At 45.1% G+C, this 13,027-nt stretch overlaps 1 protein-coding gene across 1 annotated transcript; it reads right to left on the bottom strand.

Annotated features, from left to right (window-relative positions):
* Positions 1-220: 220 nt before the first annotated feature.
* On the bottom strand, positions 221-12,470 carry tfa (transferrin-a). The gene is given in 17 exon segments (XM_064341573.1): positions 221-449; positions 1,634-1,826; positions 2,969-3,150; positions 3,770-3,837; positions 4,619-4,769; positions 5,206-5,394; positions 5,556-5,652; positions 6,572-6,628; positions 6,631-6,740; positions 7,272-7,422; positions 7,712-7,875; positions 8,783-8,838; positions 9,616-9,763; positions 10,260-10,451; positions 11,157-11,259; positions 11,935-12,086; positions 12,314-12,470. Coding segments are annotated over 17 exon segments (2,100 nt in total). The 5' UTR covers positions 12,354-12,470; the 3' UTR covers positions 221-402.
* Positions 12,471-13,027: the final 557 nt, after the last annotated feature.

The following is a 13,027-nucleotide window of genomic DNA, read 5'->3' on the forward strand; positions in this document are numbered from 1 at the left end:
GGTTATTCTTGAGGCACAATGTAAATTTATTCCACAGCTAAGGAAAATTAAGTTGAAGAAGCAGTCTCCCCAATGAACAAAGCCACGCGAGAGAGTTTGAGAAAAAAAAGATATGTAAAGTTCTACATGTGTAAAATAAGAACATAAGGTAGGATTACTTGTACAAAATTGGAATATGCTCAATTTGAAAAAGGCTTTTATCAACCATTACTCCCAAGTCTTTCAGGTTCTAGGTACCGTGCCGTAGTAGTTTATTATTGCAGAGTTTTTATGTGTTTGTTTTGTACATTTTTTCAGAATCAACCAGAAGCTGAACAAAAAAAAGAACTCCCTGCCCCCTTGCATGCAGATGGTTGGCGAACTGCCAAAGACAGGGGGTTTGTGAGGGTGAGTGATGCTCTTCTACACCTTCTGCTGGCAGGTGTGGAAAGTGCAGGCCTTCTCCAGTTCTGTGGGGCCGAGAGAAGAGGGGGAGAAAAACATGGCATCAGTTATTGCATGAACAGGGCTATCAGGTTAGGCGTCAGTTATCATACAAACAGGGCTATCAGGTTAGGCGTCAGTTATCATACAAACAGGGCTATCAGGTTAGGCGTCAGTTATCATACAAACAGGGCTATCAGGATAGGCGTCAGTTATCATACAAACAGGGCTATCAGGATAGGCGTCAGTTATCATACAAACAGGGCTATCAGGATAGGTGTCAGTTATCATACAAACAGGGAAATCAGGATAGGCGTCAGTTATCATACAAACAGGGCTATCAGGTTAGGCGTCAGTTATCATACAAACAGGGTTATCAGGTTAGACGTCAGTTATCATACAAACAGGTTGGCAGCCAGGTGTCTTTTTTGATGGGGGCCCGGCGCAGGCCAGCGACAGACCGATGGCAGAATTAAGGTAAGGCCCTATAGTTTCTGTGATAACAGAATCACAGACGGAATCGCGGAATTGAGAATTTAAAAAAGCTGTAACACAGATTCCATAGGGCCCTACATTAAGCCAGTGCTAAAAGCTGACTGGAGATTTGAAAATATGACTACGTAATGTGATTGTTGTTATAAATAAGTCGTTTTTTTAAAAATGCGTGTTGAATAAATAACTATTTACAGCACAGCATAGTCTTACAAAGAATCTGACAACAATGTACAGACTTGGAATGCTGTGTTTTCAACAACAACAAAAGAAATTAAATAAAAATAAATATCAAAGTTTTTGCACTCTACAAAACAACTTGAAAAAAGTCCTGATTGGCTACTGAATCTTACAACAAGCCTTGGAATGCTGGGCACATTTAAATAGGGATGACAATCGAGAACCGGTTCCAAGTTGTCCCATTCATTGGAATCGTATGCCTCCAAGCTTATCGATTCCGCTTCTTGAAGCCAGCATGTTTTTACGACAGCTGTGCATTGCAAAACAATGACGTAACGCCTTGGGGGAGGCACGCACGCAGGCGGCCTCTCTCAGGTGTTTGTTCTGGATGGCAGCTGTCACAACAAGTTTGATCCGGGCTGTCAGCCTGGATAGAATCTTTATTGCAAGAGAATGTAAGACAATTTCTAAGGCAATTTCTGGATGGTCCGGTGTGGTTTCAGTTACACGCAGGGAAAATGGTCGAGACAAAACCTACCTGACACGCTGGTGGAGCAAGTCTTGAGCGAGGTCACAGCGTCGTAATATTCTTTCCCCAGGAAGTCCTTGAAACTCTGGCCTTTAATCACCTCCTGGAGACACTTGGTGGAGTCTTTAAAGAGGAGGTTACTCCCTTCGGACTGGAACATCTTAAACAAGCCAGTGTCGGAGCCGTTGATTCCGAACAGGCTCTACGGGAGAAGGTACAAAAGACTGTTCAGAAACTAGCTACTTGCAGCTGGGCCTGTGTGTGTGTGTGTGTGTATGCGTGTGTGAGAATGTGTATTAAAGTTACCTCACAAAACTGTAATACCTGGGCAAATTTCTTAGCTACCAGGATAGGCTGCGAAACACATGCATGTTATGTTAAAGTTTTTTTTTTGTCAAGGTCTGGGGGGCATACTACAAAGCAAGATTATGTGGATAGCAAGCTACACTACATTTCCAAAAGTATACTGTATGAACACCTGAACATCACACCTGTATGTACTTAAAGGCATTCCTGGGGGAAGAACTAGGTGCAGATATACTCAGGGGTGTCTTTGCGGTGCAAAATTATTTACACCAACATATTCCGCTGGCTTTCCCCAAGGATACGCTCTATGAAAGATAAAGATTCTCAAAGGAATACAATACATATGCAAGCTCCTTTGACCATATATGTCTATATCCACGTATTCCTTAATCACGGTATAGTGATAAGCCACTGATATCAGTGTATCCTTGAGATTGTGAATACATTTTGGTGTGATTGCTCCGGGCCAGATTTTAAAGATTTTAGTGCTGTATAAAGTTTAAAGTTTTGGAACTCTTGAATGTGCAGTCGTCACTTGAAATAAACTGAAGGACAATCAGAAAGTATGTCGATCTATTTGTTATGAATGGTAATGTAAATAAGGTATTTACACGATTAGCATTTTTTTTCCAATGCTCCTCCCTGGCTTTGTTGGTGGCAACGGTGTTGTTTTAACCATTTTAACTGCTTTATATTCTTTATTTAGTCCTTTTAGTCTTTATTCCTCAGGACAGAATTAAGCTGCTCGAGTACGGTCAACAACAATGCCCCTTTTATGGGAACACGCACAGAGCTCAATTAACAAAGCCCATGTTCACTCAGCATGTTGATAACCGCCTTCACGATACTGGTTACACCCGATTGCGGTTGTAAGGTTTTGTCAAGCCAGCTAATGGAAAGGAACCCTGGTTATGTTAAGCTTCCTTTGTAGTGAACCCCCCAGAATAAACCTCATTTATTAGTCAACATTCTTACGGTACAAATGCTGCGGTTCAGGTGTACTGAATTTTAGGAGCACGGTTTTTTGGTCCTGCCCACCTCCTGGTCCTTCAGGAAAGCCACCACCTGGTCCTGCATCTCGGGCCGGGTCACGACGGCGTGGGCGGGCACTTTGGCCAGGTGACATTTCACGTAGTCAGAAACCGGGGCCCTTGTATTATCACGGCACAGCAGCTCAAAATCAGCAGACTTCAGGGCCGACGCCCAGGAGGGACCGTTTCCTAGGCAGAGATTAGGATGAGATGGTCTGCAGCGCACACACACACACAAGCACGCACACACACACACACATAGGTATGCACGCACACACACACACACACACACACATACACACCAGCATGTCCACACGCACACACACACATACACACAAGCATGTACATACATGCACACACACACGGGCACACACAGACACATGCAGATATTCATGCATGCACACACACATGCATGCGCACATGCACACACACAGACGCATGCACATACACTCAAACAAACACACCCATGCACACACACAGATGCATGCTTGTATGCATGCATGGACACACACAGGCATGCACAGTCACGTGCACACACACACACGTATACATACACATACAAACACATGTTGTGAAGGATATTTAGCCTATTTAGAGTAGCTTCAGTAAATATCCAGCTGTTTAAATGGATCTTATGTTTAAAAACATGCAAGCTTTCTTTGTCTTTTCACTGAGGGTGGGTCTGCTAAATATACAAATGGAAATGTTAATACTTTTCTATACAGCTATATACTGTATAGACAGAGTCTATACAGCTCATATATGTTTAGATAGATGACTTCATGCTAGTGCTAAAGACAGTTCTTACCATCACTGTTCTCTCCCACAATTGTGTGTTTCACAAAGGCAACATCACCACCACCCTCTGCCAGGCACCTTGCAGACAGGGAGAGGGAGGTCAGACACATCATGTGCACACAGAGAGAAACAAAAAACAAATGCATAACACAGACAGTGGAGGACATTACACACACACACCACACACATAGTGCGACTCAAAGTATAATGGGAAAGGAGCTGGTCTTGTAACCTAAAGGTCACAGGTTTGATTCACTGGCAGGACACGGTTGTACCCTTGAGCAAGGTACTTAAGTATATATATTGCTTCAGTGTATATCCAGCTGTATAAATGGATGCGATGTAAATGCTGTGTAAAAACGTTGTGTAAGTCGCTCTGGTTAAGAGAGTCTGATAAAGGCCGGCAATGTAATGTAACACACGCAAAGTATAAATGTGCCTTACACATCACTGACAGAGGGACCAATACACACACGCACACACACACACAAACACACACACACAGGGAGGGAAAAACAAAACCAGTCTAGTCACGTCACGCATGTGCAGCAACAGAGAAACAACTGATAGCAGAATATAGAGAGAGTGAAGAACTGTGCACATCACACAGAAGAAAGAGATGGAGAGAGAGACAGAGACGGAGAGAGAGGAGAAAACAGAGAGAGAGGGTGAGAGAGAGATAGACACAGGGAGAGAGAGATAGAGACAGGGAGGGAGAGAGAGAGAGACAGGGAGAGAGGGAGAGAGAGAGACAGAGAGAGGAGAAAAACGAGAGAGAGGGTGAGAGAGAGAGAGAGAGAGAGAGACAGCCTGTGCACATCTCACAGAGAGGGGAGCAGGCCGTGCAGCCCTACTGTACCGGAAAGCTCCGCTGTTGCCGTAGTACAGCTCCTCTGTGCTAGCTCTGCACTTGACGCCTCCCACGTTGTCCTTTCCCTTGCCAACGCACAGTTTGCACAGACTGGACCCCTCGTCAGCCCCAGGGGCACAGCTCTCGCTGAAGAAACTGGCTGTAAAACGAGGGAGCAACGTAACCCTCGTACGGTAAGCAGTAGCCCCCTTCTCTCTGTGTTGTCCACTGCAGAGCCCGTGACCACAAACCCACAGAACTGCATTTCAGACGGAACGGCTACTCCCAATCAATGAGACAAGGGACAGCCATTCCAGTTATTATAGCATTTGTGGTAATGTTCTCACTTTAACATAAATAACATTCATTTAATTACAATATAAAAATATAATTTAAAAAATGGGAACCTACACAGTTGTGTGTGTATGTGTACAGGGTTGACAAATGACACCCCTCCAGAGTGCTCCAACGCACACACACATACACACACACACACACAAAGACACAGAACACATTCAGCGTCACGGCTTCAGTGTCACTATAACACTTTGCCAGCACTCTCAGGCCTGTGACCCATGACCCCCAACACTACTCACAGAATTCACAGTCATTTGTGTCCTTGTGGATGAGACCCATGGGGACGTTCCAGCCCGCAGTGCGCCCCATTCCAGTGTGACACGACTTCTTGCCCCTCAGGTCAGCCCAGGAGAAGCCTGTGCCCTTCTTCGCCACGGCAACAGCATAGTAAGAGGAGGCGGGGGTATCTCCAGAATTACTACATTTAGCTGTGAATAGAAACAGACAGAGAGATATAAAATTACATTATAAATAATGTGGTTCCAAATGAGGGAATTGGTGGATGTAGAGATGGTTGGAACAGATAAACCAGCCTATCAGGGGTGGTTCTGAAGGTGGTTCTGACGGCGGTTCTGTGTTTGACCGGTACCTTCATCATACTGCTCCGCCATGACCGGAACCAGGCCACACATCCCCGCAGTGTACAACTCCCCTCCATCCAACGTCATGGCATCTGCCTCTTTACGCTGAGATGAGTGAGAGAAACATAAAGAGAGATAGAAATAGGTAGAGACACACATGAATAAAAAGAGATGAGAGAGAGAAAGAGGGAGAGAGACGGAGACAAAGAAATAAAGAAGGAACAAAAAGAGAGGAAGAGAGAAGCAGCAAGAGAGAAATTTAACTGTCCTTCCCAAAAAATTGTATCTACATTTCTTAACACCGGATCTTGTTATGTAAGGCATAATCCCTGACGAGGCGGTCAGCTATTGAGAAATAAAGGCAGCCGCAGAGGGGAGGGGGCTTGCCTCTGTGAAGGCCATTATTTACCCATAGCTGACCAACTCATGCCTATTCAGGAGCATCGGCTAACGGGGTGCTGGAGCAAGATACAAGGCAAGTTGCCACTAGTAGGTCATCGGACTCTCCTTAATACAAATTAGCATAAAATGTAATAACGGACTGTCTCCTGACATCAATGGCATAACACTGTCTACCTGGACCAGACAACACAAAACCGCTGTATCGATAGCTGAAAGACAACTACTTTTTATTTTTTATTATTCTGCTCTGCCTCTGTAATTCTGGCTCACTGTCTCTCTCCTGACCCTGTCAGTGTCGCCGGCATTTATTTGCTCCCCGGCCTCTGATTCAGCCTCACACCTTTTGTAATGTCGCTAACACTAGGTCAGTTTTCTCTTCGCCCACTGCAAATCTGATTGAATGTACCGTACAGCTAGCGCAAGTCATACAACTAGGCACAATCACAAAAAAAGTTGTCAGCTGTGGCGCGTCTTTCTGCGGAGTGATATGAACAGTTCTAGGTTAAATCGGACTGTTACGCATAGCAGCAGTCATTATAAAGTAATATCTGACCACTGAATGCCTAAAGTGACCAATCAGAATCGAAAATTGAACAAAGCCGTGTAATGAACCATGTTATACCATGATCTTTTTGATGCAGTCGTCCACGGTGGGTGCAGTAGCACAGCTGATCTTGTCTTTTCAGAGTCTGGATCGATGCTTGAGGCCCAGTTATCGCATTTTCTGGTCTCCTCATGCCCCACCGCGCACCACTTCACCTCCTTGGCATCCCGCTTCATGTCAGTGCCAGCTGTGGGCAAGGGGATCCGCCAAGCACAAATGAGCCAGCCGGACACGGATATGGCTCCTGCTGATACATTGTGTGCGTGTGTATGTGTGTGTGTCAGAGTGAGTGTGCGTGTGTGTGTGTGCGTGTATGTGTGTGTGCATGTTTGTGTGTGAGCATGTGTGCATGTGCGTCTCTTTGTGTGTGCGTGCGTGTATGTGTGTGTGTTTGTGTGCGTGGGTGTTTGTGTGTACGTGTGTGCGTGTGCACGTGTGTGTTCGTCTGTGCGTGTGTGCGCGCACATGTGTGAGTGCATGCATGCGCGTGTGTCTCTGTGTGCGTGCATGTGAGTGCGCGTGTGTCCGTGTGCATGCGGGTGTGTGTGTATGTGTGTGCGCATATGGCTCCTGCTGATACACTGTGTGTGTGTGTATGTGTGCACGCCTGTGTGTGTGTGCGCACGCACGTGTGTGTGCGCATGTGTGTGCTTGCATGCGAGTGCATGTATGCATGCATGTGTGTGCGCATGTGCCTGTGTGTGCGTATGTGTCTCACCTTTCTGCAGCGAGCGGACGATGCTCATATACTCTGCACCCAGGTAAAGGAAGCTCTCTGTGCTCTTGGGAATCTGGACCAGTTTGACAGTGGAGTCTTTGAAGAGCAGGTCCTTGGCTTTGTAGTTGGTGGACGAGAAAAGGGAAAATTTCTGTTGCACACACACAGGCACAAACACAACCGGATTAGAACCTGACCACCCATTCCACAACAGAAGCTCTGGTTGAGCTGGCGCAGCCATATGGGGGAGACATATAGGTGTGGCAGGTGAATGGTACAAGTGTACAGGCCAGTGGTGCAGGTGTAGTGGCCCAGGTGTAAAGAAGGATGGTACAGATGTGACATTGTCAGGTGAGTCGGTTGCACATGACACAGGTGAGCAGCGAGGGTACGACTGATGGACAGCACAGGTGTTTCAGGTGTACAGGTAAAGAGTGTACCATGGCTGTCTGAAGCATTTGCCAGATACGGTCAGCCAGGTCTGCGTCCTTACGGCTGACCACAGCATGGGCGGGCACTTTGGCCAGGTGGCATTCAGTAAAGTCATTGACGCTCTTCCTGGTGCCATCCTTACACAGCAGCTCGTATTTTGATTTCTCTGAGTCTACAAACAGGAAGTAGGAAACAGGAGGCGGAGTCAGTTATGCACATGCTGTGAGTGGTAGGCCTTGTCTGAAACAGCATGCCTGCCTACTACTGAGTACACAAGTTGTGTACAACTTGTATGCAACTTGTACACTCAATAGTAAGCAAATCAGCTGTTTCAGACACGGCCCTAGCTTCTCTCCAGAAAAGGACATAAAGAAAAAACTGCAAGAGTAACCAAGGGGCCAAGACCAGGCTTAGTGTTTGAAGGTCACTTCCTGGTGTTGTTGAGAGACATTGCTCTCTAGCGCCAGTGTGGTTGGCTCCAGTATAGGTCTGTCAGCCACCAGATTAATTATAAGCCAACAGTACCAATGCGGTCAAAATATGAAGTCAATCATTTTTACATCAACGATAGGTGTTTTTTCTTTGTCTAGTGTCTCCGTATGTGTCAATTTGTTAAGTTATTGTATCATTTTGAGAATATTTGAAAATTTTGTGGACCAATCAGGGACAGTTTGCATCGCTGCCTATTCACAGCGTATCACTCGAATGTCTATGGGTAAGGGCACAGTCACTTTGTCCATATTGGGTTTTTTTAAGGTCTATGAGAGTAACGTGAGCATTGACGTCAGCATCAGCACATTTGTCATCAGTTCACACAAGTCTTATTAACACATATTACATGTTTCATATTACACAGCAAGCAAGTGCCAATCGGACCGCCATTAGTGCCAGATTTGGTCCCCTTCTGCTAACAACAGGGCTGTTCATCCTTCATCCTTCTCTTTTGCATTCTTTTAACACCAGATACCTCATCTTGACTGCTTAGCCACAACTGTACACCAGTGGACTAATTTGCAAAAGGTTCGCTGCGCTCTGTCAGGCCAATAAGGCACAATTTGAATTGGTGAATTTGTGATTACCTGGGACTGTCGTATGTTTCACAAAGGCTACATCACCACCACGCTCCACCAGGCACCTGACAAGAGAGAAAAGGATAAGATGTCCGACAACCCATATTTATTTTCTTAAGAGTGACTCCAAACACACAGAAAATTTTACTTTGTCATTTTTTTTTAAAAAAAAAAAAAAACAGAATCCATGTATGAAATCACAAATCAAAGCACACTAAAGCAACTCAGGTTAAGCACCTTACTTGGGCGTGCAACAGCAGTGTCCTGCCTGGGAATGAAACCTGCAGCCCCATTCCTTACCCACCCCAAAGCCTAAACTGAACATGCTGGATAGAGCCAATATTAAAATGTCCCTCTCAATGTGGTCCAACACTCACATTAGCTTTTTTCTGTGTATGTCAATGGTTTGAAGACAGACACAGCACGGACATAGCAGAACTGAAAAATGTACATCAACCACGTTGTTCATGCTGAGAGAAGGCAGTTGTACCGTCCACTTAAAATAAAATTTCTGACTGGTTTTTATCTAACTAGTTTCCCATTTTCTCATGAAATTTCAACTATTTTTCCAAAGAAGGAAATCTCCAACTTTATTTGTGTGATAGTCAGAGACAGAATATTCTCCATAGTCGGTAGTCAGCCACCCCTAATAACTATGACGATTAAAAATTATTTTGTTTGCACACCCTGTGCAATACGGTAAACCAGAGATTTTCATTTCTGACCCTGGCGGGCAGCAGTTTTCTCGGGACCAGGACCAGGGATGAAGATCATGGGGGTAGATAGGGAGAGATCAGAGGAGAAAGCAATGGTAGCCCTGCAGGGGGCGCTGTGGGACTCACTTGAAGGCTCCACTGTAGTCATAGTAGGGATTCTTGTGTGTACGGGAGCAGTCGTTCCCGCACAGCTTACACAGGTTCTTGTACTTCTTAGCGTGCATATCCTGGTCAGCTCCCGGAACACAACTTTCAGAGAAGAACTCTGACACGGCTGCAGAGAAAACGGAAAATGCATTTCAGTGCACTGAAACATGCTTAAAAATGCACTGAAACATGACAAAAATACACTGAAGCGTGTTTAAAAATGCACTAAAACATGTTTAAAAACATACTGAAGCATGTTTTACAATGCCCTGAAACGTTTGAAAATGCACTGAAACATGCTTAGACATGTTAAAACAAGTTTGAAAATGCACTGAAACACACATAGGCATGTTGAAAATGTTTAAAAGCGCACTGAAATATGCCCAGAAATGTGCTGTAAACACATTTAAACACACAGGCAAGGATTTATACACATTCTTGCACACACCGCACTGTGACAATTTTCATCGCACTGGCAAACATGACTTTCACTCCTGTGCTTTTCATCCGCCACCGGTGTTCTCAACACAATAAGGCAAAATCATGGGAATGTCTCCTTGGACCTATTTCACTGCATGGCCTAAAAGAAACTACATGGCCCACAGTGCAGTGCGGCAGATCACCTTTCACAAGAGTTTCATCGTCGATTCCACCCCAGGAGATCTGATTCTGAGCTAGCAGAGTACCGATGGGAATTTTCCAACCAGCAGACTTCCCCAGGCCCGTGTGACATGACTTCTTCCCCTTCAGATCTTTGAACCCGAAGTTCGTGCCCGCCTTTGCCACGGCAACAGCGTAGAAGCAGGTGTCAGAGCCTACAGGGGAAGGGGGTGGAGACAACTTAGTGAGTTTTCACCCTGCTTTCTCTCTCTCTCAACCCCACTGTCTGTGTCTTTACCCTGCTCCCTCCGTTTATGCAACATGGAACCTGTAATCACCAACTGAGCGTTCAACAGCATTAGATTAAAGAAGCACATAGAGAAATATCATACCATTCATCACAAAGGAACGATTCTCTGTTGAAAAAGATTGCCTCTACACATGAACTCCCCCTTGCCCCACCACCCCATTAACTGTGCTGCAATCCTTTATATCAGGAATGTTCAACCAGTAGCTCTGGAGTCAAATGTGGGCCACTGTAGTCCTAGCCATTTTATCATTGAGAAAAAAAAAATGAGACAGGGCACACAAGCCCCCCTGCTTGAGTTATATCAGCTATGCATCCTCAATCTTATCCAGAAAGGGCCGGTCTGGGTGCAGGAACACACCTGATTCTACTAATCAAGGTCCTTAGCAAAGACTCTAGTGGTTGATTAGTAGAATCAGGTGTGTAACTGCTTGGTTGGAATGAAAGCCTGCACCCACACCGGCCCTTTCTGGATAAGATTGAGGACCCCTGCTCTATGGTGTTTATTTCCATGTATATATAATTTATTGACCTATGATTCATGATACCAACATAGCTGTAATCTTATCATAACCTTCACCCTTCACTGCCGTGTCGAAAGCCCCTGGCCTACCTGGGCCGTAGTCCTCGGCGATGATCGGGTGCAGGTCATAGTTTTCGAGTCCAGCATGGTAGATATCACCTCCATCTAGGGTAACAGCATCTGCTTCCCTATCCTGAGAGAGAGAGAGATTTGAGTTTTAACAAACCTTTATTGTACAATACACAGCCAATGGCAACAACAAACCAAAATTAAGAAAAAAAAATTATATATATATAAAAAACAAAGCGAGAAAGAAAAACAATAGGACGCACAATTAACATAAAGCATTGGTTACACCGTCATCTTAGTATGCTGTTAAATACTAATTCTCCTCCCTCCAGCCTACACTCAGCCTCCCCACGGCACCACCTATCCTGAAAAAACACAAATATCCTGCATCCTACTGTAGTACTCAAAGTCTGCTGACACCCTTGATCTGATGAGAGACTTATGCATCTCAATGATGCTCACCGTTACCCCCGCTTCTACTTTTTTTTCCTGCTGAGGTACACAGCCAGAGAGAGAGAGCGAGAGAGAGAGATGCAAAATGCACGAAGGAATTTTTGTTCCTAAATACATTACTTTCTTCGCCAGCACGCACCGTTCTTTTATTTATTTTCACCCGCACAATCTATTATGGGCTTTTATATGTATTTTGAAAGCCGTACTAAAAACTAAAAACTGTTATGAGCAAAAATGTTTTTAATCATTAGTCAGACGTATATTAACGACAGACGCTTTGAAATTCACATCAATCAGACTTTTCGCCATAGATGCCGGCGATAGAGTGACAGCGCCGTCCACTCACCTTAATGGCTTTTATGCAACCATCTGCCCCTTCTTTCTGCACGCACGTCAAAAGGTCCTTCAGTTCATTTTTGCCCGCTAGGTCGTCACATTTCTTCTTCTCTGCTTCAGACTGCGCGCACCATTTCACCGGAGGAGCTGCCAGTGCCGAGGCTGTGGGGGGAAGGCGACCAGACAGCAGCGCCACACCTGACACGGTTATTCTAATGATCGTACTTTTTGCCCCATCATTGCCGTGCACGACTCTTAATTGCAGCGCTAACACTTGGAGAAACAGCGGTCAAACAGTTTCATCGTCATTCTAACCATTGTTCCTCATCATTTTTAACGTTAATTTATATAATTCTTTTTATTAGGGAACAGAAGGTTCGGTACTTTACCGAGGCATCCAATGAGGAGCAAAGACACGACAGCCTTCATGTCTGTGGGATTCTGGCGTTGTTTCTGATTGGGAAAAGTGCAGATTAAAACCAGGCCAGCGCCGCGGCTTTTATACCTGACGGGTGGGCTGAGTTTGCTGGATAAAAACTCTGTTTGTTCAAGCTTTCCCAATACCTGGTCCACATATCTGGACGCATAATACAGCGGCAAACACGACCACGTGTGTGCGGGGGCTTGCGAGCCGTTCCTGAAATGGAGGGAATTGTTTCGGGTCAATTTGGTAGGCTACAGGTCGTTTCTTCACGTTGGAATTGCCGCGCAAATTCCCCTGTATGTTAATGGTACGCTAAAGTGTTTAATGTGAGCGGCGATGTAATGACACTGAGTCTCCCCAGTATTTGTGTACATGTCCACAAACAACTTATCAAGGTGCAAAAAGGTGAAAAACAACATCAATACTAAGTAAAATGAGCTTGTAGCTCAGATGTTGCTGGTTCTAATGTCGCTTTTCCACCACATGGTACCGGCTCAACTCGACTCGACTTTTTTGGTTTTCCATCGGGCAAAAGTTGTGGATAGTACCAGGTACTTTTTTTGGTATCACCTCCGTCGAGGTTCCAAGCGAGCTGAGGCGATACCAAAAGGTTGACGTGAAAATACTGCAGACCACTGAGTGGTCAGAGCAACGCGTTTCATGCGGTGTCGCTATATGA

This window comes from Anguilla rostrata, chromosome 6 (assembly GCF_018555375.3).
Source record: "Anguilla rostrata isolate EN2019 chromosome 6, ASM1855537v3, whole genome shotgun sequence".
Classification (NCBI taxonomy): Eukaryota; Metazoa; Chordata; class Actinopteri; order Anguilliformes; family Anguillidae; genus Anguilla; species Anguilla rostrata.